This window comes from Balearica regulorum, chromosome 1 (assembly GCF_011004875.1).
Source record: "Balearica regulorum gibbericeps isolate bBalReg1 chromosome 1, bBalReg1.pri, whole genome shotgun sequence".
Lineage (NCBI taxonomy): Eukaryota > Metazoa > Chordata > Aves > Gruiformes > Gruidae > Balearica > Balearica regulorum.
In genome coordinates, this window is record NC_046184.1 from 69,322,989 (window position 1) to 69,350,954 (window position 27,966).

General features: G+C 46.6%; 1 protein-coding gene across 2 annotated transcripts; it reads right to left on the reverse strand.

The window, feature by feature from the left end:
* Positions 1-5,327: 5,327 nt before the first annotated feature.
* Positions 5,328-27,966, reverse strand: BID (BH3 interacting domain death agonist). 2 transcript variants are annotated; one of them, XM_075757105.1, is made up of 6 exons: positions 27,812-27,966; positions 13,171-13,239; positions 10,989-11,184; positions 9,568-9,713; positions 7,643-7,846; positions 5,328-6,324 (listed from the first exon to the last, which is right to left on the reverse strand). In XM_075757105.1, exons 2-6 carry the CDS (start codon positions 13,177-13,179, stop codon positions 6,313-6,315), a joined length of 567 nt encoding a protein of 188 aa, XP_075613220.1. In that variant the 5' UTR covers positions 13,180-13,239; positions 27,812-27,966; the 3' UTR covers positions 5,328-6,312. The 2 variants fall into 2 exon arrangements, with proteins under 2 accessions (XP_075613220.1, XP_075613229.1); XM_075757114.1 differs by lacking the exon at positions 27,812-27,966 and adding an exon at positions 27,584-27,603.

Genomic DNA, 27,966 nt, shown 5'->3' on the forward strand with positions numbered 1-27,966 from the left:
CCCGGCGTGTTGTTCAGTGCGATTTCTTTTGCGACTCTGAATCTGTAATTAGCTAAACTTACAGATTCGCAAATGATGAGCAAGTTACTGTGGGGACACACACACACACACCCCCCACCCCCACCCCACCCCCCCCCCGCCAAATCCCTCTTCCTGCAATCACACCACTTCAAAAGTGTGTGAAGAGAACCCTTTTAAGTATTACTACAGGCATTAGTTATGGCGGATCCTGGTGCGAGTGTTCCTCTGCCAGTGCGCTTTGCTGTGTCTGTCGTCCGTGCGGCAGCTCTGTGGGAAGACCTTAGGCTTTCCAGGCAGAACTACTGGGGCTTCTGTGAGGGTTTGTGCTGTCACTGTGGCTTAGGCCAGGTGGAGGTAGGTGAGAGGGGATGATGGAGAAATTGAGACGTGAGCTCACGGGAAGCTCACTCTTCATAAAGCACAAAGACAAGGTACTTTATTTCTAAATAACCTGATCTAGAGTACGTTTCCTAATGAGCCTGTTCTTAAGCGAGATGAGAGCGAAGAGATTTTTAGCACATTCTCTATTTTAGCGTATTCTTGCTACATTTTCCTATCCCACCCATAGCCCAGGATGCTGGGAAGTCAGTAAGAACCTGGCAGATTCTGAGGAATTGTTTTTGTTTAAGCTTTTTTTGAGAGTGGATTTTTTTTTTTTTTAAGAAACCACCTTGGCTTTTGAACTCTGTGTGTGTGAAGTTGACTACTGAGAGGAAGGATTGTTACATATGTGCTGCTGCTGTGGACTGAACTCAGGTGCTCTGGCATGCTGGACTTTTTACTTTTGATCATTGATTGCTCTTTTTCCGTGTACAAAAGCTAGCAAGTTGGCCTTAACAGAAAACAAACAAATACCCTCCCCCATCCACCCCAAAAAACCCCAACAAACCACACCACAGCACATCTTTGCCATGTTGCAAAAGGGATTTTTTTTTTTTTTTTTGGTTGGTGTTTGTTTTTTCCATTTCCTGGTGCCCTGCCAGTACTCATTGCTGTGCTGTGTCCCTGGGATGGGTCACTGGGACCTCCTGCCACTATGACCTCTCCATTGTCTGCCTGCCCACCACCGGTCCCCTTGTCTGGAGGAGAGGTGTCGTGATGCTTCTTTTGTTGCTGACGTGCACAAATGTTTACAGGTTTTGCTTCTTTTATTTCACATGTTGCAACAGTGTTTATTGACAAGTGACACAATCTGTGCAGGCACCTGTGTGGCAAGGGCTGCATTACTGCCTGGTAAGCAGGGCTGGTTTGCCCTTCTCCTGCTGCTTTGCTGATGGGTTCCGGTTCTTCTTTGGGCACGTTCGCTGCAGGAGAAGGGCTGGTTGTTCTTAACCCAGCCTCCAGCCTCTCCTTACTTGAAGATGTTGCACCTGTGTTTGGGACATCTCCCACCTGTAGCCACACAGCAGGTTACACAGAAGTACCCACATGCACACTGAAGCAGAGGTGGATTTTTTTTTTGACACTCTGTGTAACTTGTGTACAAATCATGGGGAGGGCGAGAGGGGAGATGTGTCAGTTGCCCTTTCAGCTCTTCACCGTACATGGTGGTTTCGGTAGTAGTGTGGGAGATGGGTATGGGACAGATGAGAATAAATCCTTGTTGGCAGAAGGAGCCCAGTGGGGCATTAAATAAAAATGTCTCGTTTCACATGCAGCAGTGAGAAGAAGGTGGCAGCAGTAGTAAGGGAAACAAATTACTTGGTTTTGTTAAGCTTCTGTGGTGGGGCAAAACCCTGGAGTATCCGGTGTGTTGCTACACTTAATGGAGCATCAGCTGCACTGTGTGGTTTGGTTGCTTGTCCCTTCTTGATAGAATCATTTTAGGGTCTTACAGATTTGACAAGTCAGCAAGAATTTGTACCCTCTTCTTCGCACCACTGACCACGCATTTAGGAAATGTATTGTACGTGTGTCTCTGCTCCAGAAACACTCCGTTACCTAAACAGGTCAGTTACGGACTTGAATTCTGCTGAATTGAGAGTCCTGTGGTCAGAGCTGGGACAGGCCCTGTGAAGTCACCAAAAGGCAGGTAAGCTCAGATGACAGCCTTCTTACAGACTTGAGTGCCAGGCTGCTTGCTCTATTATAGGTGTGAATTAGAAAATGGAAGGGTTCCCCCCCCCCCAAAGTAATCCTAAACTGGAGGGTCTAATTACCCCAAACAGTGTGAGGCAACCTCTCTTTAGTGGATCTCTTGCAGCTGGCAGAGAAGGGTCAGTAGCTATATGCTTAGGAAAGGGCATACAGACTTACTCTCACTTGTGTTGCTTATCCCCTTCCCAAAAGTGCCTCAATATCTGTCTTCGAGTGGCCTGTACCTTAACAAAATATCTACCTTAAACCCAGTCTTTCCTCACTTTATCCTTGTCTGCAGCACACCCTGAAAGCTGAGATGCTAAAACAGCAGAGGACTGGATCTACAATAAAGCATTAAATACTTAAGGGCCTGCAGTGGACAGCACGCTGAATAAGAAGCTGTCAAGGAAAAGGCTTTCACAATGAGGTACAACTTACCAGCTTAACTCTAACCTGTGCTCACTTGGGCATTGTGGCCGGGGCCTGGACAAGGGCTTGCTCCAGCAAGCATCCCTGGAACGACAGGCTGAGAGCAAGGACTGAAACCCAGAACCCTGCTGTTGCATTAAAAGCCCAAACCCCAGACAGACCTACGTTGGCCCATTGCAGCCACACACGGTGCAAGAACCTGAGGCCTCCTGCCTCCCCAGGGCCTTCACCTCCAGAAGGTCCAGGCTGGAGCTGGCACAGCAGTGCCGAGCTGCTCAGCTAGGGCAAAGTCAGAATATAGCTGGGCAGAGAGAGGTGGCTTGAAAACCAGCTTCTGGTTCTCATCAGGCTAGATGGATGCTAAGTAGGGGTTCTCAGGGTGGTAATTTGGCTGCTGAAAAACAGTGAAAATAACTTGGATCTAAAATACAAGATCTGGCCCAATGAAACAAGCCAGAGTACAAGGAAGCAACACTGCTGCAGCCTTCTGTCTCTTCAGAGGTGAATCAGTCAAGCAGCTGCCTGCTCCAGGTACTTACCTGTCAGTGCAGGAGCTCGCAGCACAGAGCCACAGGCTGCTGCAGCAGCAGCACATTCTCTGCTTAGTGTTGTACTAGTCTTGGGCACCAGTTTAACTTCTGGCAGTAAGTGAAGTGCCTGATGATGTGTTTGCAGCTGGTTGTTTCTTTCCTAACCTGCCTTCTAGAGAGCAAATTACTACTACAAGAATCCATCCTTGCTGTTTGTGAGGGCTTGATTTTTCCATCCCGGCTGGGGGCTGTGCTCAGGCATCTGTAGCTCAAGGGACAGTTGAAAGCCGTAGCACTGAGTGCGCTTGCATAGGGCAAGTTCTGATGTCAGAACCCTGTTTCCTTCCTCTTTGGGTAGCTCTGACCACAGCTAGGCTAACACTTTGGGCTGCATTTTTAAACTAATCAATGCTTTCTAATAGTCACAAATGACAACTTTCATTAGTACTAAACAAGCAAGGTTCTGAAGGTTGGTCTTTTTTCATTTTAATGATTGTGGTAGCAACATAATCTGCGGTCATAAGCCTTCCCTACATTTAATTTCACCTACAGTGGTATGGCAGTACTAGCAAAACCATAGTAAGGTAGCTGTTGTTATTCTGGTTTAAAAAAAAAAAAAGTGCTTCTGGCAGCATAGTCTCTCATTCACTGAACCAGAGCAAGCTCATGCTACAGAATTTGAGAGTGTAATTACTAGATTCTTTTGCTGTGAAATGTGGGGGGGGTGGAAGAGTGAACACAGCCCCAGCTGCCATGCCTAGGTAGAGCCCAGGTCTTCAGTAGAAGGTCTCATTCCAGGCATAAAACATGCTGAATGTCAACTCATCTGTGTGTGTCCACTCCAGTGGGTTACACAACAGGAGAGCATTTCCCAGTGAAACATGGAGAGGTGAGGCACGTTATGTCCTGTACATATTGAAGGCAGCTGTGCATGACCAATTTGGCTTGGCCTGCTTAATTTCAGCACAAGGAAGGTTACAAGAACAGTATTGCTTTGACTCCATTTATGCATCTGTGCTTCAAAGTGCAAGTGCTGTATTGCCATTAAAAAAAAGGGGGGGGGGGGTTTGTAAGATTTAAGCCAGGACTAGCTGATTGTGGTAGAGCTAGCTCTCAGGCCCATACAGAGCAGGGAGGGCAGGGCTAGCTCTAGGCAACAGTACTCAGTTGTGTGTGCTGAAGTGAACTCTCCTGGGTAGTGTACTTGGCTGGGGAATGAGAACTGCACCAGCTCGAAAGGGATCAGCTGTAGTGTTACCAATACATCCAACATTGCTCAGATCCACCTCAAGTTAAATAACTTTATCACTTTTTTTTTCCCCTACTTAGAGGTGACCCTCTCTCGGTCTCATAGGTAGGCTGACTTGCTTCCTCCTAGCTAGAGGTCTATGGTTATGCTGTAGAAATGGGGGAGCTACAGTTAGCTTCCAGTGGAAGCTGCTTTTGATCTCCCTGCAGTATCTGCAGGGGAGGGAAGGAACACTATTGATTTGGACAGAACAAGCTGCAGAGGATACATCTTACTGCTGTACCTTTAGGGGGTCTCTCCCCATTTTTAACTCACATTATAAGCTTTTATTCAAGTGTAAAGCTAAAACCCACTCAGACCAAAAGAACGCCACTTGATGTGTTAAGTAGCAAAGACTAATGGGACTGACTCTGAAGTATGCACATTAGGGCTATCTTCTACTAGGCTTCCACGGGGTGTAAGCAGGTAGTGATGCACTCACAGGGATTTCTGATTCTGTTCCCAAGAGGCCTGCCTGGGGGAAGAGACCCTGACTGTTCCTCAAGTCACCCATTATCCAAGGAACTGATCATATTGTTCCTTTTAATATGCAAGTGCAGCCTTCCTGGGGAAAACTGTCTAAAGCTTCTTGTGCCATTTGGTTAATAAAAGTGTTTCCACCTTTAAAAGAAAGTTCTTTCCAGCTTCATTGGTCTACATTCAGTTGAAGTGAAGGGGTATGTACCATTTTTCCCTCTTGCTAATGGGACACTGCTGTAAGACCATGCCCCCAGGTTGCACTTTAATAAATGGTACAGTTTTCAAAAACCATGTGTACAGCATTTCTGTGCTTCTTTCCCCCCCTCCCTGTTCTAGTGCAGGCACCAAAAAAAAAAAAGGTGGTTTTACTTACGCAAGATTTGGTTATGTGAGGCACATCTCTAGTGCTGCCAGCTGCATCATAAGCAGTAGTAAATCAGAGGAAAGCCAGGAGTACTTGCACAAAAAAACTGACAACACCAAAAAAATCCAGGTGGAAATTGAAATTCTTAAGAGCTGTATTGCCATGAGAACTGACAATTTTATTTAACTTAAAAAACCCCACAAAATATTTACATCCTTTCAAAACTTCTGAGGCAGCTGGATCACAAGTGAATTACCTGCAATTACAGGTATGTTTTAAACAACCTGAGTCCAAGTTTGTTTAACCTGAGATGTGAATGCACTACAAATCATAAGAGATGCCAGATATTCTTCCTGATGCAAGGCTGATACCTTCTTTCTCGTTATAGCAAGGTATTCTAAAGCTAAACACTTTTCCTCAAGCATATCCAGGTTGTAGTATTCCCTGAAAGAATTTTCCTTGTACCTGTCCCCTGCCCTTTTCTTTACAATTTGTCATTCAGTTTTATTTTTCAAGCAAGCAGGGGTTTATGGAAATTGATACTTCAGCTTTCCCTGGCTCCCTGAACATCCCTACCTCCTTTAGGGTTGTTTCCTCTTGCTGCCAGCTCCCCTCTAAGATAGACCTGATTATTATTTTTTCCCCCTTGGTGATCTGTGCTGATCAACCATCCATTCTACAGCTTGAGGCCTTCCGGAGAACAATTAACACTCTGCATGGCTCAGCTACAGCACCAGAAGCAGGGCTGGGAAGAGCATAACTAAAGCAAAATGCTACAGCTCATCAGAAAAATTACTGAGAAGGTAGGCTTCACGCCCACAGCATTTCCTCTGGAGGTACAGGCTGGGGTCTGCACAGAGTCTGTTACTGCTAAGAACATAAAAAGAAAAAAACTATTGTAAAATGAGAGAGGGCAAGCACTACTCCTTACAAGTACTGGCAGAGCTGGCACACAGCTCACTACCGTTATTGCTGTGCTAGTCTACAAAAGCCTATCTATGTAGCTCTGCCTTCCCTTTCACAGCTGTATCTCAGAAGTTAAGAACAGAAAAATTGATTTGCATATATGAAAGTAAAAAGTCTTCGAGAGTCCACATTCTCCACACTGAGGGCTGGAGAGCTCACTCACGCAGCTAGAGGGAGAGAAACAGAACCAGCATTAACCACAGCCAGGCCCTGCACCTGCCTGCCCACCCTCCCACCTGAGGAGCCTGGCAGCAGCCTCTGCAAGTCCCCAGTGCCACAAACCCTGTGGCAACGCTGCCACCTGCTGTACTGCACGGCTGCCATCACCCCTCAGCGCCCCCCCCCCCCCCCCAGTTCTGTGCTAACAGCAAGGAAGGAGCTGGCACCAACAGTCCTGGGGAAAAGCACGGCACAGCCCCTGGTGCCCAGCTCTGGCCCCCTCTGAATACCACTACACTGGGGTGGGTGAGCAACCAGCAGCCCTTTGCCTGCCCTCCCTGCGCTGTGCTAGTAGCCTGCTGTGGCAGCACTCCATGGAGCAGTAAGGCAGCACGGGGGCCAGTCTCGCACCCTAGTGACAGGTTTCTGTGATAGCAGCACCCCTGAGCTAAGCTCAGTGAAGGGGAGGGCAATGCTGAGAGACACTTCAGTGTGCCTTGCTGCCTGGGAGAGAACGGGGGTGCTGTGCCAGGCAGCTGCCCAGTCTCATGGCACAGGGAGAGCTGGGCCCCTCTGCAGGTCACTGCCAGCGCTGTCTATGGCAAGGCTGCAGTGCAGGGGCGCCCCACAGACCTGCGGCACCCACAACCAGGTTGCCACTGTTCCATGGGGTGGCAGGACCACAGACCTGACCACTCTCAAATCTCATTCCTAAGAAGTACCTACTCTTAGTATACATGTGTGTGCACACAGAGGGGATTTCTTCCTCTCCCTCCCGACAGGTTAGCTACTGAAGCTGGGGCCAAATGCCCTGTAGCCTCTACCCTGGCTTGACTGCTAGCCCCACCTATCCCACAGCTCCAAGCGGAGAGAACAAGGATGTTTCTTGTTTCTCTGGCAATTCCTTTCCCCTTCCAGTTCTGCCAAGCTCTGGGGAGCCCAGGAAGGCAACAGCGAGACCTCAGGCCCAAGACATTTGGGAAATACAGCCATCAGAGCTCAGGTCAGGCTTTCCTTCCTCAAGGGCAGGATTAACCTGAGTCTTAGTGACACAGCTCCCTGAAGAAGAGGAGCAATCATGTCTCTGCCCTACAGTTCACTGGCTGTTGTGAGAGTGGGGCAAGCAGCTGTGACATGTACCCCTCAAACCTCCCTCCCTCAGCACATGAACCTTCAGAGCTCTGCAGTGACTGGCACTCCCTTCTGGCCAAACCTCCACAGTACTACAGGGAAACCAGCAGGCAGCTCAGAGCTAGGCCACCCCTCTGGGAATAACGTAGGCCAGCTAAGAGGCTGGCTGTGCCTCACACCACCAACAGTACTCACCATTCTGACAATGTAGTTGTGGAGCTGCTGGCTGATGTAGTTCACGGTAGTGCTGAAGACACGCTGTAGAAGGGAGGGCATTGTATTCGCAATTTTTTTAGTTAAGACCATTGCCAGCACCAACATAGCCTTCTCCTGCTCCATGTCTGAGGGGATGGCTCGTGCAAGCCCTTCCACTGCCTCTGACATGCGCCGGGTTATCTCCTGTATGGAGGGAAGAGAGGGATCTCAGTGCAATAGCTGTGGAAGAAAGGGGTCCCAGCACAGCCTGCTGGCACTCTGCTGGTAACTGATGTGCTTGTTCTAACACCTCACAGGATGCTGCTCCCCTTCCTCCCGGGCACGGCAGCCTGCCTGTTACACACCCTGGATGGCAATAAGGATGACTATCTCTGAGGTCAGCTGCTCACCCAAGACAAAAAGAAAGGGAGACAACACATGCACAACTGGAAAATGCAGATAGCACCTTACACGCTAAGGGTGCAACAGTCCCCTCCTCCCCGAGGGTTTGCACCTAGCCTGCCAAGTCCTGAAATGGCAGAGGAATGCTGGGGCTCCCAGGAAAAGGCAACCCACCTCAAACATAGAAAAGATCAGAGGTACAAGCTTAGGTGGGGACTGGAAAGGCAGTAAAGTGAGTTTCACAGAAAAACCTTCACATAGGCAGGAGCTAGGGAAGGTGACCAAGCATGAAACAAAAAATGCCTCGCTCCCAAGATCAGTTTCCCCAAGAGGGATGATGTGCATATGCACACGCTAAGTTACACTAATACTGTGAAAAAGCAAGGTCCACCTAGTCAGAAGTTAGGCTTTTGTCTCAGCCTTATTGAAGGCTGAAAGGTTAGGCAATAAATTGGAAGGCCTGATACTTAACTGGGTCGAGAACAGGACAGCAGGAGTGGGGAATTTGCTGGAATCAGTCTATGCAGGTGATAAACTCTAGTAGAAAAAACCCACACCACTAAAAAAAATCAAAAAAGATTGCTTGAAGTCATTAAATCCTGCCTTTTTAGCAAGAAGGTGGACCCTCAATTCAAAGACAGCATTAGCTTGTAGAGCATAGGAAACTTCACCACAGGCAGAGAAAGCCAAACAAGCCAGAAGGCCACAGTTATCTTGATGTCAGAAAGGCTCTGTGGAAGCAAAACTGTGGCTCTTGATCCAGATTTGGATCCAATCCTTAGAAAGTAAAAAGAGGTATGACTAACACAAGGGACCTCAAGCTCTGCCTCCCTTGCAGAGCAGCAAGGCACATTAGATGCTGGGCCAGGGTCTACATCACACCTATTGGTGGGAGAACAACTGCATCAAAGATGTGGAGATGCCACCTAGAGAGGCCTTCTCAGCAGGTCACCCATCCAGGCCAAAACCCACTGCCACTCCCAACACAGACAGCCTACGAGCTAAACAGTTATGGCACTAGAAAAGGGTGTCATCCCATGCTGTCTCTTCAGCATTCAGTAACAAGCACAAGTCAAGCCTCTGGCACTAACACTGCTCAAGTTTTACCCACATGACGAGCAGCAGACATACAGGACTCAGCACCAAAGTCCAAAGATCTTAAGGACAAATACTAAGCCTTAACCAGACAGTTGATTTTCAAAGCTAAGCCATTGGGCTAACAAAACGAGGACAAAATGCCTCTGAAAGTCAGTCCTTCTGCACCACTACCTCAACTTCACCATCAGCAGAAAGGAGATGAGCCCAAGGAACCCAATTTGCAGGGCAACAGCTGCCACAGGATACAGCATCACCTCTAACAAATCTTCAAAGCTAAGTGTTTGGGCTGAATTTTAAGATTGCAGTAATTAAAGCAGCAAACTGGCAAAGATGTAGATGTTGCAAACTTGCTGCTTCAAAGTCACAGCAGGAACGATGCACAACATTTCAAAGGGGAACAGCTAGTCAGGTTGCTTTTCACTCACCTCTCCAGACAGATTCTCATTCAGAAAGTGCTGCACTAGATCATTTACTACTCTTGCTTTGATTTCTTTATCAAACTGGTCTCCAATTTCAGCGAGCTGAGCAGCAATGATCCGGACAACTTCTTCATTTACCTCAGGGTCAAACACTGCCAACACATACCGCAGGAGTTAGGTCACAGGCTGTAGTCAGACCAGGTTTGGTGCAGGTAAGCTGATCCATAGCATTTTGTCCATCTCCATTAACAACCTCCTTCCCACCGTACCCCCAATCACCATGCGTTTATGACAGCTATACGCACTACAATTCTTTTGTGTGCACTCAACTCATCTATTACAGACAGTGTGCAAACAGGTGGTTTTTTATCTGTAGTTTACCTAAAGTGCAGCCTCACCCTGCCCAAAAAAACACTACAGGGGAGGTCAGAACATCTCCAACCAAAATTTGTACAGGACAGCTACAGCAAACACCCTACCAAGAGAGGGGAAGTGAGAGAGTGTGCATGATTTTTTTCAAGTGCCCACTGTTCAGAAATACAGTATCTCACAGAATCACAGAATAGTTTGGGTTGGAAGGGACTTTTAAAGGTCATCTGCAATGAGCAGGGACATCTTCACCTAGATCAGGTTGCTCAGAGCCCTGTCCAACCTGACTGTGAATGTTTCCAGGGATGGGGCATCTACCATCTCTCTGGACAACCTGTTCCAGTGTTTTGCCACCCTCATTGTAGAAAAATTTCTTCCTTATAGCTAGTCTGAATCTACCCTTCTTTAGTTTAAAACCATTAACCCTTGTCCTATCTCCTTTTGGCAAAGGTCCCCATTGTAATTTGGGGCATGAGACCTATGCAGGTTCATATAAGGGAGGGCTATTTACTGCAGCAGTTCCTCCTCACCCTGTGTAGGTCAAGGTCAACATGCCAGCTGACACATCCCGGGCAAGGGGCAATAGCCATCCTGCAGATGGCTAGTGAAGCAGGAACAGTACCAGAAACAGCTTCCACCACAGTGGCAGAGCAGAAAGGAATTCACTCAGTACCAGAACAAGAGTTGTTCCAAAATCCTAGCCCAAGTACAGATACTCCCTGAGCGGCAATGCAAGGCCTAACTTAACTGGTTAATATCACACTCCTTGAGGACAGCAATCATTAGTACCAGCTTTGTCACCCTTGTCTGATGTGCTGCAGACAAAACCCCTGGATGACAGCTGCTCTAGAAACCCATGGGGACAAAGCGCTCAGCACTAGCTGTCTTATCCCAAGTGTTAAAATCCCAACCAACACAACCACCAGCCACCACACTGTAAAGTTTCTCAATGCAGAAAACATTACTCCTCTGAAACAGACCAGCAGCAAAGATGGGAAAAGGGGAAAGAAAAACACCACCTTCAGAGAGGCATGTAGGAAGAAGAAAAGAGCACTCACCTAGCTCACCATTCTGCAAGTGGCCGCTCCGATTGCCATCAGTCTGAAGTTCCACCTCATCATCATAACAGTAGCGGGGGAAAAACACACCCCCCTGGCTTTGGAGGGACTGCAGTTGCTCTCTGAACTTGCAGTCAGAGGATACCTCCAAGAATGTGTACAGCAGTGCACGCTCCATCCGGACAGATCCATTGATCTTATAAGAAAAAAAAAATCACTGTTAAGCCGATGTCTAGGAAAAGTCCCACTCAAAAGCTCTATGCATATGCTGTTTTTCAACCCTAAACACATTTTTCCGGCCTCCTTTGGGCATCCTGAATAGCATTAGCCAGGGAGTCCACAAGACTAACTCCTGGATGCGTACCCACACAGAACTGTCTGATGGCAAGTGATAGATGGCTCTGCTCTTACAAACCAGTCGTGGAAGAGTCAGCTCACCTTCTCCTCACACCTCCAGCTGTGGCACTGACAGAAACCTTGATCAGAGCTCCTCTTTTGAAACAGATGTGTGCTCAGCACAAACCACTCACTTCCTCTATTCAGACACCTGTGTCTGGAAGGTTTTTACCCCTGTATTAGGGAATTGGGCATTCTACTTCCTGTGCATAATGAAGCCAACAACTCCCCATTTAAATGTAATCAGAGCACAGCAGTAACAAGGTGGGAAACAGAGACAACAGATAGTATAAGCCTGAAAAAAAAAAAGTTCACATTTCTTCTTCAAAGGGATCAGGACTAGGTCCATAATAAAGCTGTTCAGCTCCCTGTAGAGCGCCAAGCAGCTGCTCAGAAGAATAGTGATGGTGAGATGGCAGATCACGGGTGTCGGTATCACCTACACTGGCACATTCACCCCCAGTAAATAGACCCGTGCTGCCTCTGTGGCCACGTGCCCTGCTGCCTTCAAGCAGGGTGGCACAGAGTGCCCAGATTAGTTAGGTTGGGGAAGTCCACGAGGCAGGGAGAGTGAAATGAGCAAGAGGTCCCACTGGAACGTGGGGCCTCATAACCAACAAAGGCCTCTCTAGAAAACTAGAAGACACTCCAGTAATTTTAGTTAAGCAGCTAAGAGAGCAGGATGTCATGTAAGCACAGAAATAAAGTGAGAAAAAAGAATCCTTACTCTTCTATGCAGACTGTCTGCCTATAAGAGAAGGAAATGCTTAGGCTTAATTGTAACTAGGGAGAAGAATCAAGGCTAAAGTAGAAAGGTTTGTCTTGCCAACTGCATTGGGAAATCAATATGCAACCAGGATGAAGCTGATAATTGAAATGGAGTTTCAGGTACCTTTTGGTGAGTGGAACCTTGCAAGGCCACCTAAATCTACACAGCCATATCAGTAATATCACACAGGATCCATATTGCCAAGGCAACAGTAGCAAATTTGGGACAAACGTATAAAAAGTAATTAAGGATGGGTTGTTTACTCAAGAGAAGACAGGGCAGAGAAAGGGAGGAACAAAGACAACAAAAAGGAGAATCCAGAAATGGAAACAAATAAAGAATAAGGTATGTGATCAGTCAAAGATCAACAGAAGGCACATCTTTCATGATCTGAGCATGGATGCAGTACAGACAGCAGTGAAGCTCACGTGGTGACCCAAGCTCACTGGGACACCAGTGGCGATCCCCTTGAACAACCCACTGGACTAGTCATCAGGTTTATATTCAAAAGGCTTGTGGGCAGAGCAAAGACGTTTATAATTGTACCCTAACACTAGGTGGAGTGAGGAGGATGTTAGACATTTCAATAGCAGTTTAATCTAGTTAATAAGATTTAAGTGTGATGAATAGTAGCTTCATAATTGTGATTAATATTGCACAAAACAATGCAATAAATTGATCACAGTGGTGTGTCCATTAATTTTATTTTTATTAGTTTTATTAGGCTTTAGCTTAATCAATAAACAGGGTAGTCTCTTAAATAGCTACATCTCCAACCTGCAGCTTAACGGGCGAGCGTCACACTGAAGGTAACAAGGAAGCAGCTTGCAAACTAAGTGGTTCAATCTACTTTTCATCTGTATTCATGATGGAGAGGAGTAGTGTCGGGGCCCCGTAGGAAATCTGACGAAGATGAGGAGGACACAAGCCAGCACTTTTTGAGGCATCTTGGAACAAGTGCACAAGAGAACCACTGGTCACTGTGAAACACTGACTTCAGTCATGTTTGAAACTAACCTGTTCCATGACGGATTCAGAGACAGAGCAGCTCGTGGCACCCTCTGCTTCAGACCAGAAGTCCTTGCTCTGCAAAAGAATGAGAAATAAAAGGGTGAAATGAAAAAAAAAATTCCCATAAACCCACATATTGCAGCAGCACTCATAGGTCTGGCCATGTCTTGTAGAAAAGGACCTTTCTAGTGATGCATACCTGTATTTCTGGAGAGGAAAATCACAACTGTCCCAGCAAGAAGGACCCTATTCGCTTGAATGAGGGGCATGAAACTCCTTCCTGACAGACGCATGGAAGATAGTGGAGTAACATGACCTACAAATGGGGGTTTAAAGCCAAGAGGTGGAGCCAGGGGAGGGAGGAATGACCCTTCACAGTGCCAGAGGCTGAAATGGAAAGCAGTGTTATCCCAGAGGAGTTCCTGAGCACCTACTGAGCGCAGGTGAGCTGCTCGGGTCTGTGTGCACAGCAGCATATTCTGAAGTGAAACGCCCAGATGACATTGCAACACATCTGCAGGACTTCCGAGTGCACCACCGCCCCCACTCCCATGCAGAGATACATGTGTATACTCAGACTTATTTCAATACTTCCCAGACAAATATCTAGAAATGGGGAAGGTTGGATCAAGTGTCAAAGGCTTCTAGTTACATGAGCACAACTCTGCTAAGCCTCCAGGGAGGCCTACTAGGAAGAAGGGAGAAAACAGGACCCAGGTCACAAGCTCCTCTGCTCCCATGGTGTATGCTCAGGGCTGACAACCCTTGGCCTGTCTTGTGGCTGGGCAGCGCTCAAGGGGAGAGGCATGCAGGGAGGGCACAGAGCATGACACAGAGGGTGGCCTCCCTCACCCACCAAAAAAGGGAGCTGCCCAAGCAGTCAGACCAGCAGCCCAAGCAGTCACAGCTGGTACAGGAAGTCCCAGAGCAAGAAAGGTGCGAGAGCAGCACAGCAAGCACCAGTAACACAAAACTATCTAGCAAACATCAAGGGAAGATAAGGCAGGGAAGATAAGAATCCTGCTTGTGAATTTTGCATTTGCTGCCTTAGATGCAACAGTCCTACAACTGCACACAGAAGTCTCTGATGCAAGCTGGCTTCAAGGGCAGGGCCTGGCTGAAAGTGGGCACTACCTTCCCACCAGGCCACCTTCACTGAGGGCAATAACCTGGCTGCTGCACAGGTACCTTCTGACCAAAAATGGGGCAAAAGCACCAAGGAGCTCAAACAGATGGTCTGCTAACCATCAAATACCTGGTAACATAGTACCTGTTTGTACTAACAACCCCTCACAACTGTGTTTTAAACAGCTAAGTACGCTCATGGAAAAGAGGAAGCAGAAATGAATTCAAACTCTGAAGGAAACCACAGTAATAATTTCAAGACACCATGAATTTCCCAACTTTTCAAAGGCTCTTAGAAGTCCCCAAGACCAAAACACAGTCTCAAGTACGTCTAAAACACAAGATAGCCCACAGGCAGCCTCTTAACCATGACCTCTTCTTTTCATTTAGTTGTTACATCACACTAATAGCTTCCTAAAACACAGGCTTAGAGAAAAATGCAAAGCAGCAAAGGCTGTTCCATTCAAATCCCTGTTGCTGCTACTCACCTCTACCCTAAAGAATGCCCTGGCTGGGGACAGTACAGTCCTCTTCTCTGGGACCTGACAAGGCTCTGAAACCAGTCAGGGTGACCCTTCTGGGCTTGACCTCGCTGGAGGAGCGACAGATGTTAATTCAGGTTGGACAACTTGAGACAGAATCCCCAAGATGAAGAGGAAAGGGGGGATTTAGCATTGAGTCTGTGGCAGGACCTTAGCTTTGCACAAACTCCTCAGGAATTGTCCACATCAGCAACATTTCTGTAGGCTAGGCAAAGCCTCAACTTGCACATATTTTGGTTTTATATATAACATTTCTTTTCAAATCAAAGTAATTCAGCCCAAAAGCAAGGTTTTCATGTTACAGCTAGTAAACAGTGGATAGCCTCTGATATTAACTCCTGCTGAGTTAAACACCACTTCCTGAACCATCATGGCTTAGACCACGGGAAGCCTGAAGTAGTATTGAGCCTCTGCTACCCACATCCCATTTGCCTTGAAACCCACATTCATCACAGCCCTTCTTGGGCTCCACCAGTATTGCCACCCCCACTCATCTCTAGCCCATGCCAAAAGCTTCATGGGGGACCACAGCATCACTCTACAGCTGATCAGATTAACCCACACTGGCTAATCTGGGCTAGCAATAACCAGCTGACTTCGTAACATGAGTACGAGCTGAACAAATCTCCCAATCTTTCAAGGTGCAAGAAGTCACACCACCCTCTGTTCACACCACACTACATACACAGAGGGACAGATGTTCTCCCACAGTTCAGGCAGAAGTGTGATGCAACACAAGCTGCTACAGCTGCGAGTTGCACAGAAGTGGCCAGATGTGCTGGTGAAACTAGCTGAGTAGCACCAAAGACATTTCTCACTGGCCAAAACTTTACAGCGAAACCTCTTCCACCCAAACCTATCCAAACTGTGCTAGGATGACCTGCTTTTTCCCACTGACGAGAATTCCAGTAAATTGCTGGAGGGCAAGCTGAACAGTCAGGTGGCAATAAACAAAGTAAAACATCAGCCTGCAGAGGGACCAATGTAATCTTTCTTACAGCAAGAGGATGGAACAGAAATAGAAGTCAAGACATTTCCTGGGGGGGGGGGTGGGGGGGTGGGGGGGTGCCACCTGCCACATCTTTCCAAGGAAAGCTCAGAGTGTGGCTTTGAAACCCAGACTCCCTACATTTTTTGGTCACGCTGTTTCATGGTGCCAGAAAACTCATTTGGTTCAGTCTAAACACTCATGCAAGAGGCAACCAAAAAGAAACACACTATTGTTTTTTCCCCACTCCCTGCTTTAAAAGAAGCACTCCATCGCAGGAAGGAAAAGAGGCACACTGCTCTATTCCCAAAGCAGAAAACACAAGTCAAACAAAAAGATCCAGATCTATTCTGGGCATGCCCATAAAGCTAGGCCCAGAATGGCAGGGCATAGCAGCTCTGCACAAGGCTGTGCAAGTGCATCATCCACACCAGCTTACTATGTTGACTAGAAGTTGTAAGAGGAGCTTGAGCCTGTCTGCCTGTGCATGTTCCTCACATCAGTTCCCAGAAACGTGCAGGAAAGGTGTCTGGCTATAGCTCTGCAGACCCAAATAATGTGTTTTGAAAGCTCTTATACTTTTCCAAAAGAGGCAGAAGCTTATACTCTGGTTATGGCAGAAAGGTCCTCCCTGGGTGCCCCACACAGGCAAAACACCTGGACAAGAGCCTCAATGTCGACAGAAAGGAGCTGAGCAGCCCCTGCCCTGCCAGGGTACCTGCTGCACCCAGAGGTGTTAGTGTGCAGGGGGAAGAGACCTACAATGCATAGGGGTTCTTCCCTTCCCCTCAGGGAATCATCTCATCTCTATGTAAAGTTAGGCACTCGTCAGGGCACGTCCACAGAAATAGAGACATTAAAAAATAAAAATCACCCATCACAGTTGCAAATTGCAAGTTTGTCCACTCCTGCACACAAGCAGAGATAAGAACTGTTAGAAAGACAAAAAAAAGGAAAAACCCTGCTGCACTCCAAAGTACTTACATGGTAAAAAATTAAGACAAGGAGGCTTGAAGATGATAATTTCACAAACTCTTCCCTGAATCAAAGAATCACCACCCTGGCAGTGAAAGTCCCTGAGGGGTTCCAACCCTCAGCTAATAAAATTCTGCTTGGGTGGTCAAAAAACACACCTGAGAACAGGAAAAAGGATTTCTTTCACACCACAAAATGGTTCCCTACTACTACAATACAGGGCCATTTATTTTAGTTAACTAGTAATTCCAGAAACCTCAAGATTTAGATAATTACTTGGAATCATTGCAAGGGGTTTGGATAGTCACAGAGTTCCTCCTGAGAAGTCAAATTCATTAATGGAATTTCAAAGAAAAAATGGACCCCTAAAGAGCAAACCCCAAAGAATCAAATGTAATTATGCTGATGCCATCTGAAGGTTTTAATCATTAAGACTTTGAATTCTGGTAGTTTTAGATTCAGATTAAGACATCTGGTGGATTGAAAAAGTTACCTTATACAGGGTGAAAAGAATCTTTAGTTGGAGAATGAGTAAAGATGGAGATAAAGGCTACAAACAGCATCTGCATTCAGAGTGAAACTAGATAATTTACTAAAGCTGCTAGGGCTGCTGAAAGTCTTGGAAAAATATATGGAGTATGATTTTTTTTTAAATTTAAATACCAGTTAGTTTTAATACGTTATTCCTTTTCACACTTTCAATTCACCGATCAGACAAGTGAGCTTCACGTGTTAACAACTGCCCCTGAGAAACCACTAGATGCCTTGAAGTATTCAACAAAGACTACAACCAGGGTTTTCGATCAGTTCTTTCCATTTTTCCAAGGGAAAAAAAAATGGAGGGAGTATTTTAAACACAAGTTTAGGACCCTTAAATCAGCTCTGAAGAGTCAGTGTGGGGCATGTCCATTCTAACTCAACACTGTGTTCGGATGCAGGGCTCAGGCATATGTTTAGTATACGTAATTAGTCAGAGGAGCACATCCACCAGTCGCTTGTCACTGTGAAACTACAAGAATTTATTCTACCCCCATACTCACCAGTTTTCACAGGAGAGAATGATGTGGATGCTTCCCCCAAACCAAGTCTCCAAGGCTTCCCTCAAGGCAATCACAACTCTTTAGACGGGGCCGAGTACGTCCTGAGGGATAGCACCTACTGCTCTCCTCCAGCAACACAGGTCCTTCAGGTCTGGTGTCCATTCTTCTGTTTCTCCCTCTCATCCCCAAGTTGTATTAGTCTTTAAATATTACAACGAACTCACCAGAGCAGCTGTTCTCAGCTGCGGCCCACCGATGAGGGGTGGCACCACTATAGTCAACAGCAGGCAGGGCCAGAATCCCCTCTCTGACTCTGGGCTTTAAGGAGAGACGGCACTGTAAGTTTGCAGGGTGGGAAAGAGGGAGAGGTAGGACCGCAAGACAATTCGCACTCCATGGCTCTCTTTCACACCTGCCTCTCCTCACTGAACTACCTCTTGCAGTTCTGGGAGGGCTAAGCCAAGGGAAAAGCTTTATCCACTGTACAGCACTCTTCTCCCCCACCCCTTCTAGTGGTGCCACACCATTTTGGGAAGAGAGGCAGCACTGGCCACAGTTGTGCTGGAGAGACCAAACTAGGTGGTCACTGCCATACCATTGCCACATACCATGTATTTCAAGAGCAAACACTGTAAGCACACATTTTTATCCTCCCAGGTAGGGAGCTACACATGGAAACAATACAGCTGCAAAGCATGCAAGGTTTCAGCTGCTCTAAAACCAGCCTGGGGTTCTGCTGTACCTCCAGGCACTGCAAACGTCACCAGCAGCACCCCACATGGCAGCAAGAATCAGCCAGTAGCATATGGTTACGTGTTAGGGGCAATTCTCAATAGCTCTCAAGGCTGCCATAAACAGGACTAGGTCCCAGAATCCCTACAGCAACGTGCTAAGACACCCTATAAATCAGCTTTTGTCACATCTTCAAGACAGCCCAGAGAAGAATCCAGCCCACAATTAATACCTCTGCTTACCACCACTTTTCCTTCACCACTCCTTACAGCTCAGCCTGTGAGATACTGTTCTCAGTTGCCTCAGACACTGTCTGCTTATGAAAACATACTCTTTCCAGCAGCAAAATCACATGCCAGCAGGACTGCCTTGTTTAACGACTTGTCTAGATTCTGAGACACCTTCCATATGGACACCTGGACAGATACGCTATCCGTCAATGGACCTGTTGTGTGAGTTGTGAAGATACTTACTGTTATGTCTCACATTTGAGTTAGGAGTGAATTAAAGTCTTCAAAGCAGAAACTGCAATAAAGCATCAGTCACTGACAAGGAAAAAACTTCCAACCTGTGCACTGCTTTCTCTGCCTGGCAGCTGAAAGATAAGAACTTTATTTTTAGCAGTCAGGATGACATCATTACTGGAAGAAATGAAGTGGTACCTATTTGTCTCTTCCTGGACCTGGAAGGCTCTAACCTGTCTTGTAGGCAAACATTTCATTGTTGAGCTGCAGAGCCCTTTACAGAACAATGCATCCTTTTACAGGTAGGAAAACTGAGGCACTTGATGATGCGACCCGACATTTAAATCCACATATCAAGCCATAAGCACTCAATTTCATTGTTTTCCTGAAAACTTGCCACAGGCACAACTGCTTTAGATAACCAGCCATTACTGAAAAGTGAGGGATAGAAACAGTGCCGCAGACTCATGAAGTTCCTTATTTGAGAATATTCTAAGCTGTGCCAGACTGCTGTCCATAGCACTTCAAGTAATAACAGTGTAAGCAAATCCCACATCATACAGCCCAAAATCCCCAAAGGAATCCCCATCACCCTGCCACACTCAATTTCTAGACTATAAACCCAAGAGGAACTAAACAGCCCAGCTAGCAGCCAATACCAGAGCTTTTCCTCATATTTCTCTAGCTATGGAAGAAGCCTGACTACTCCCATGGCAGCTGCATGTGCACTTCAGACTTTGCAAGGAAGGATGGGGGTGGGGGGGGAGAGAGGGAACTAACAGCAAAGGGAAGCAAAAGGGAAGATAGCTTGTTGATCTGCAAAACAGCACAGAGATAAATAAGTAGGAAGTTGTCATAATCACAGAAAACCTGTCCCCATCACTACTCGGCCTGCAAAGAATATGCCAGCCTGTAACAGTGCCCCACGATTTTACCTCATCTGAGACCTACTGTCCGCCTGGCACAGAATTTGATTCTAGGCTTCAGAAAAAAAAGCGGAATGGTAGGGGAAACACAGACATTGCAATATATTAGCCAGGTGAAGGATAGGCTGAACAAGCCCCTTTGTGCATCTATGGATGTACATACATGTGTTACTGTGAAACCAAAGTGACTGTTCGATACAATCTGCTTAATACCAAAGCTATTGGCTTGGAGTGTCTCAGGACTCTCCCCACCATAGGGAAACACAGGTTCCAAACTACAGGCATTTTCCATACATTTGCCTCCGAGGGAGGACACAACATCAATAGCTTCACTTCAGAAGTGGCAGAAGTGACAAGCCATGGGCAGAATACTTTGAAATGCCAGCAGGTCTGTGGCCCAGTGCCAAACAGATCGTCTCCCCCAGTACTTGTGATTTATTTGCTAGACTTTTAAGAAAGATACCCTGTTTATCACAAACCACTAGACTGCTTAAATCTACCCTTCCCTGCTCCTCTCAAGCATGACTGCTGATTGCTTGAGGCTGTTAGCTTTTGTTTCTCTTCCTTTCAGCTTTAGATTGAATCCTCCTTTAAGATGTGAATAATGCCACTACCAATCACTACAGCAAGAAAAAAAGCACTGTTTGCTTGTAACACCTTTGATGCAAAAATACATTGAAACATGCTGAATACTTCCTGCTCCTAACCGTTTCAGTGTATATTTATCTTCCAGTGTTACTGAAACTCTAAATGGAACACAAAAACCCCATGGATGCTTGTTCGACTACCTCCTTAGCTGGGGCATCTTTACCTTTGCTTCTTTATGCTGCCTTAGTACAGACTGAACATCTCAGCTTGGACACTAAGTACTCTCAGTTGTGTATTTTGACTTAGAAACACACTGCACAGTTTGTTTGATGGAGCTTTATTTTCCTTTTTGAAAGAAAAATTTTATTAGAGACAAATCTAAAAATAAGGTTCCAATTGGCCTTTTTATCAGAGATTTATTTCGGCTCCCCAAGGTCTGCTGCTGTTTCATATTAGTTTTCATGATGACATGAATTGTAGCAATCTTCTAGTTATCAGGGCCGTACTTTGACTTCTTAAGAGGAAAAACATCCAACTTCCTCATCAACCTTCATTTTCACTTGGCTCAAAATGCTCTGTTGCCCAGCCCCTACACAGCATGTCAATGAATAAGAAGTAACACTGCCATATTACTAATTCTCTAAAAAAAAAAAGTAGGCAGGATCTTTTGATTACTGTGGTTTCTATATCAGATCTGTGATGGAGGCAGCATGACTGTTCAGTATTCTTCAGAAGCCAGCCTACAGATGCAGCTGGGCTGAAACTGAGTCAGCAGAAAGCCTGCATCTCAAATTGCCCCAAAGCTTGGAGCTAGGGTTTGGATTCAGCTAACTAGAGATGGACCCAAATGGAATTTGCACACCTCAATATTTTGGCCATGTCCACATCTAAGAGGAAGGGCCAAGATTTGGATCTTGACTACCACAGTGCAGGTGTTTGTTGGTTTTGTTGTTTTTGTTTTTTTTAATCTGGGACTGAGCTTAGTTTTTCCCCTCTGGTGTTGAGCAAAGAAACTCCAATCAGGTAAACCCACTCTGCATTTCACCTCCTCGAATATTGAGAAAATGCTTCTGTTTTCTAAGGATCTGGCAAGAGGAAGCAGAGCAAACGCCGATAAAAAGGCCCTATCACCCTCACAAAACTGCTGGTCTTTACAAGGTTAGCTTTGTGTTCACAAGCCCAACTGTATCAGCCCAGCAGCTGCAATACAACCCTGCAGAAACATCACAGGGCATATTCATGCTGCTCTTACCGTTTGCCTCTTGGAAGTGACTGGAAAACAGGAAAGACTGAGGAATCACAGCTCCAGTCTTTGGACATTACAAAGGAAGGACAAATGGACTGAGAGCAGGGAGCTCCTCAGTAATGTGGGTAAGTGGTGGGTCCTGGAACAAACTCCAGCCATCAGTGGTGATGTGCCAGTGAGAGTGTCAAGTGAGAAATGCAAGGCTTGCTTCCACATTTAAAAGATGCCCCTGCTGGGGCATCAGCACTGGACACTTGCACTCTGGCGTGCTTTTACAGTTGAGCAGCAACAAAGTGCTCAGTCCCTGATCGAGGCTCCTTGCTTAGTTAAAACAAGTATGCTGATGCAACAGCCAGGATAGCACTCGAGAAGCTACTAAGCAACAGGTCAGTGCACAGAACAATTTACTTTCAAGGGGACTTTTACAGCTGGTACACCCCAGAATGATTTAAGTGGAGCCTGTTCACCTCATCAGACTTGAAACATTCACTACAAAGAAAAGACTTAAGGCATTTCTGGAAGAAAGGGTACAAAGATAAATCTTCATAGCTGCATGCTTATTTGCTCTGAAAGCATACACAACCCTTTCTCAACATTTGAGATTTTCATGTTTTGGAGAAGCTGTATTTTAAGTGAGCTTCCTTCCTCCTAAACATGAAGTATATCGCAGCTATACCATCTCTTACATTCCTTACTTTTATGAAGCAACCATGTACCAGTACAGACAGCCAAACAGACAACCCTGAGAAAAGCCTCACAGCAGTCCTTCGATGACACTGAACACACTGGCCCTTAGGAGAATTCTCTCCCAATGTGTTGCATTGCAACCTCCTACTCCCAGCATGGTAATTAAACTCATAAAGCCAGTGAAAAAAAATCAAAATCATCTTGAAGGAATCTCTTAAGACAGGAGGCCCAGACATCCTGAAGAACCTCAAAGAGGAAGTTGTGCATCAAACCAGGCAGCCAAAAATGACGGTAACTCAAAACAGTATTCATAGCCCTGATCAAAGCCTTCTGACAGAAGCTCCTCATAAGCCCTGTGAGCATAAAAGAAAGCATCATCTTTTAAACACCTTTAACATGATATACGGCTAAGAAAGTTTTGGGTTTTTTTTTCAAAGAAACACAGCAGGAGCCATTTGGAAACTGTGACAGAATTGCAGAACAGTTGCCTCCAGGAACACGCATTTCCTACTGCTGAGGCAGACCTATGCATTTACACAAGATCCCTCCACATGCTGCTTCAATCTTCCACTCAACACTGCTCCAGGCTCTCTAGCTTTAGGTCTAAAAGCACAGTGAAAAAAGTGTCAATTTTGCTAGGAGGAAACACATGACCATACATGAAATAACACAAACCATTTCACATTCAGTTTTAGCTTAGGAGGAAACACAGACTGATGTTGAATCCCAGGAAGTGAATGTAAAACCAAAATACAGCGGCTAATTGATCTAAGTGAATTTGGTTTTTATGGCTGTTAATCTAAAGGTGTAACAACAATAACCCCAAACTACCAGGAGTTACACTGACCAAGGAACATATTTTCTCCTTTAAAGGACATGAAAGAAATAGCCCAATATGTCAGAGACCTGGGCATTGCCCATTCACCATAAATGACAGCAAGAGCATACTAGGAATTGACCAAAGGTCGCAGTGTTTTATCAGGAAATACAGCAGGTTCGTGGACACTTAAACATCCATGTGTGCAATGACTGCACACACAGTTCAAATCCCCTGCTCAAACCGTCAGTGAAGCTAAATAAAAGCTCTGATATTTTAAAGGAAAGTGGTGAGCAAAACACTGGGGTAGGAGGAGTTTAAAGTCACAATGACACTGTCCTGTCTTGTGAGAAAGGACAGCATTCTGAGTATGTACTGAGGTGTACAGCCTTTTCCTTGTGTTCGTGAGCAAGGACAGTCCAACCAATGCCCACCATGGCCAGGAAGCACCCTGCACCAATACGGCACCTCATGGAGGTGAGAGAGATAGGAAAGCCAGCAGACCAGATCAAGAACAGAAGTTACCAAGTACCCAAGGCAGCGCTAACAATGCTCTAAGCCATGGGCTTACTGAAGAGGATAGGACTGAAGGATTCTTAGAGCAGCTGTTGCAAGAAGGGTGCGAAAGAGACATCAACACACCACTATGCTCTGCGCTTGAGCAATTGCCTCAAAAACCATGCAGGAAGCAGTGCATGCTATCTCATCCAGATATAAGGAGGTGTCTAATGCACATCACTGGCAGCTACAGCGTCCTGTTCACTTCCCAATATAGTTGGGGTAACGGCAGGATGTCAGGTTCACTACAGACATCTGGTACAAATCAAGACAATCACAGAAGCTCAATAGATTGCTTTCAAACCTAAAGCATGAGATTGGACACTCTGCATGATTCATAACATTTCTTTTTACATTTTACCCCTCCTTTCCCTATCCTTCTCTAGTCTGGGTCAAAAAATATAAAAAAGTGTAAAAACCTCAGGGGAAGGGACCAACTATACACATTCTGTAATCATTACAGATGAGTTTTAATTAAACCTGAACCCAGATCCCTGCAACCCCCTCCAACCCCAAGAGAAGCCATTCAAAACTAACAGAGGATCAGACTACAAGTAGGAGTTTTGCACCTTTGGCCAGGCCACGAGTTGAGCTCCCTAATTAGAAATATTTGCATGTACTTGGCTTTGCACAGTACACAGAGAAGATAATTCCAGCCACAAAAACTTTGTAATCTGCCATAGACAAAAAGCCACAGCATGCTAAGAGAAAACCAGAGGAAGGTGCTTTGCAAAGACATATCAGATTTGCTGGTAAATTCAGCTCTTTCACTAGTTGAGGAACTGCTAACTGGTGGAAATGAAACCTGCTCATCTACACTCAGTCCTCTTCAGCAGAGAAAACTGTACACCAGGCTGATTTCCCTACCCCGTACTGCTTGGCACTTCATACCCAGCAGCCACGGGAGCTGCTTTATCACAGAGCCACCACCTCACAGCTGCTCCTCCACAGTTACACCAGCAGTCTTTGCATGAAGCATATAAACCTGTTAATAGTTATTATGTCCCTACCCCCTCATTTGATGGGACGTAAGCAATAACTTCTAAACACCAGGCCACTCCAGGAAGGTCTCCAAAGGTGGCAGTTGCTAGATTTATGTGCCTGCCTGCTTCCAGATTAAACATTTTCATTTTATTACAGGAAAAAAAAAACCCTATCTGTTTGATCTGCCAGCTCCTCAGATTCCCACTGAGCATGGACAACTCCTGTATTCCTGTTACACAGGAAAAACACAATACACAGAAACAACATGGCATAAGTGACCCCAGGTGAGAGTGCTCAGTGAATACACACATCAGCCTTCCCTAATTATACATCACAGCTCTTAACTGTTTTGGGAGCTAACAGAAATAAAAAGCCACACTGAGCACCTTTACAAGGCTCTCACATTACCCAAAGGTGTAGCGTCCTGGTGCTGGGTACAGGTACACCTAATTCCCAAGAGGGGAGAATCCAGGTTTGCACAGGCAGCACTGGTGGAGTGTAGCACACAGTTCTGCTAACAGTGCATAGTGAGAAACTGAGCTGAACTCACCCTCTCAGCTGTACTAGTGCCAGCTGGCCTAATCTGGTTGTAAGAAATTGGGAGGGCAGGAACCCAACAAAGCCACTTAACCGAAGATCAGTCTTCTTTTTTTTTTTCTTCCTAAATTCAGCAGATGTCACCCAATGCAAACACAAAGGAGAAGCCAAATAAGAAGTGGAGATGTTCACACCAACCTTTCTTAGTACAGGGCAGCCTATCCAGAAGGCTTACAATCAGGTGTTACACTCTGCTTGTGCACAATGGAAGTTTTTTGCCTCGGCTCACCCCTAAACCCTGCCAATCAGTTACTTGTAATGCCAGACAAGAGACCGAAAGAGAAGACAGGGAAATGGGAAGGGATAGGTTGCAGAAATTCAAACAAATAATAAAGTGCTAAAATGCTTCTCTTCATACAATGCATTCCCCCAATGTTTTTGTATAACACCATCAGAGAGATCACAAGGAGCAGGTGTTTCAAAGCTTTGCCCTAAAGAAGACTCTGAACAGCATTAAACTTGTTATGTAAAGAAGTTGCCAAGGAGAAAAAAGCATACACCCCCCCCCCTTTTAATTAATAAATTTTAAAATGTTATATTTCCACAGGCAGGTGAAAACACAGTTTCAGTCTGATTAGTGACAAAAAGTTAAGACAGAACACCAATCAGTCTTCCCCACAAGTGGACTTTTGCAAAAAGTCCTTTACCAAAAAAGAAAAGAAAAAAGGCAAGACAGAAACTTTAAAAATAATTTCCTGTTGGGGAATCACCTCAGTCCTTCTTCCACTAAACATTTTAACCATTTTGAAAAGATAACAAAACAAGTATCCTACAACAAGACTGTGGCTCAGATATCCCAAGAAACACCAAGAAGAATTGCCAAGTTCTGAAATAAATATAGACTTTCTGGACTAAGACTTTAGTGATTTAAATAACTCTGAGACCTTGTACCTTAATTTTTTAGTTAAAGCTATAAAATTTTACACTTTAAAAAACCCCTCCCCCAAACCCACCACTTTCATAGCCGCTGTCACTCCCAGGCACAAAGACCATCACCTGACTACACGCATTAGAGAAAAACCTTTCTAAGGAAGGGGACCTGCTCACTCGGTTTCTTTCCACTTTGCTCACTACCCAGCTTCCTGCTCCAGCCTTAAGACAGTCACCCTGAATTCAGCATTGTCGTTGGGTCACAAGAATGTGAGCACTGCTCACAGGAAACAAAGAGACAGCCAAGAGGCGCTCAACACCTTAACAGGCAGCCACAGCCACCTACACCTCTGTCGAAGGTAAGGAGACTGGAGGCAAGCACACCCTGAATTGACTCATCTGTACCAATCACCAGGTTTTCCTACAAGTTATAGAACTCATTAGAAACCCTTTCTTGCTGTAGCAGCCACTCCCACATCCTTCTGTTGCTGGAAAGCTGAGGCAAGCATGGGTCCCTCTGGAGCTGCTGCTACAGGATTAACTCTTTACTCTCCCCTGCCCAGCAAATACCTCTCCAGTCTGAAAACTCTCACCAGGGATTGAGGGCAAGATGTTGAACTTTACCAAGCAGGACACGGCAAGAGAGAAGTGGTATCTCATAAACCATAAAAAGCTAAACAGAAGGGAGGGCAGTCTGCAACAGAAGCAGAGAAGAGGGCCAGAGTAAACAGCAGAGCCGAGGCTCAATCGCTACATATGCGAGAGCGGCGCGAATGGAAGAGCGGGACAGAGACCAGCGGGGCGCAGGGAGCCCGCAGCGAGACAGAGCTATCGACAGCTTGAGAGAGCAGGAAACAAAGTAAAAGATGGCATAACCGAACCGCTGAAGAACAAGGTCGGATTCAGCGGGCGAAAAGGAAACGGGGGGACTGCAGGGAGGCAGAACAATTTCCACCGCCAGTAAGAGAAAGCAGAAACCCCTCGCAGCCCTCCTCAGGGCCACTGACCGATCACTTCCCAGAAGACCGAAGGGTTACGAGACGCAACCGCGAAGTCAGGCCTTGGGGCGATCCGAGGCAGCAGCACCGCCGGGCGCGGGGTGCCCAGCCGCCCCGGAGCCAGCGGGCCCGCCCCGCCGCGGCAGGCCCGGCGGCCGCCCAGCTCCCCGCTACCGCCGGCGCTCCTTCCTGGACTGGGGGCGGCACGACACCCCCCCCCAGCATCCACATCTCGGGGGACCGAGGTGAGCCCGGATCACCGGGAGACACCGCGATACTCACCCCGCTGGCTTCCCGCCCTGCCCTCCCCCAAGCCCAGGCGGGCTGGCAGCGGCGCTCGTAGCGCCGGGGTCGCTCCCTTCGCTCCAGCAGAGAAGAAAGGAAGGGGCAGACGCGGCCACGAAAGGCAGCGGTGACCCCCGCAGGGCCCTTCCCGGAGTGCCGCGTCCCCGCCGATCAGTGGCGCAGGCCGAGCCGCTTCCCGCCCGGGGAGGCGCGGACAATACTCACTTAGGCAGGAGTGGGCCTCGGGAGCGGAGCTCTGCGGGCCCGGCAGCGCGGCACCTCCTCCCCTCACGGGTATTTGAGCAGCACCAAGCCCCGCCCCGGGGAGAGGGCGGGAAACAGCAGCACGCGCCGCCAGGCGGGCGAGGGGGCGAGGGGCC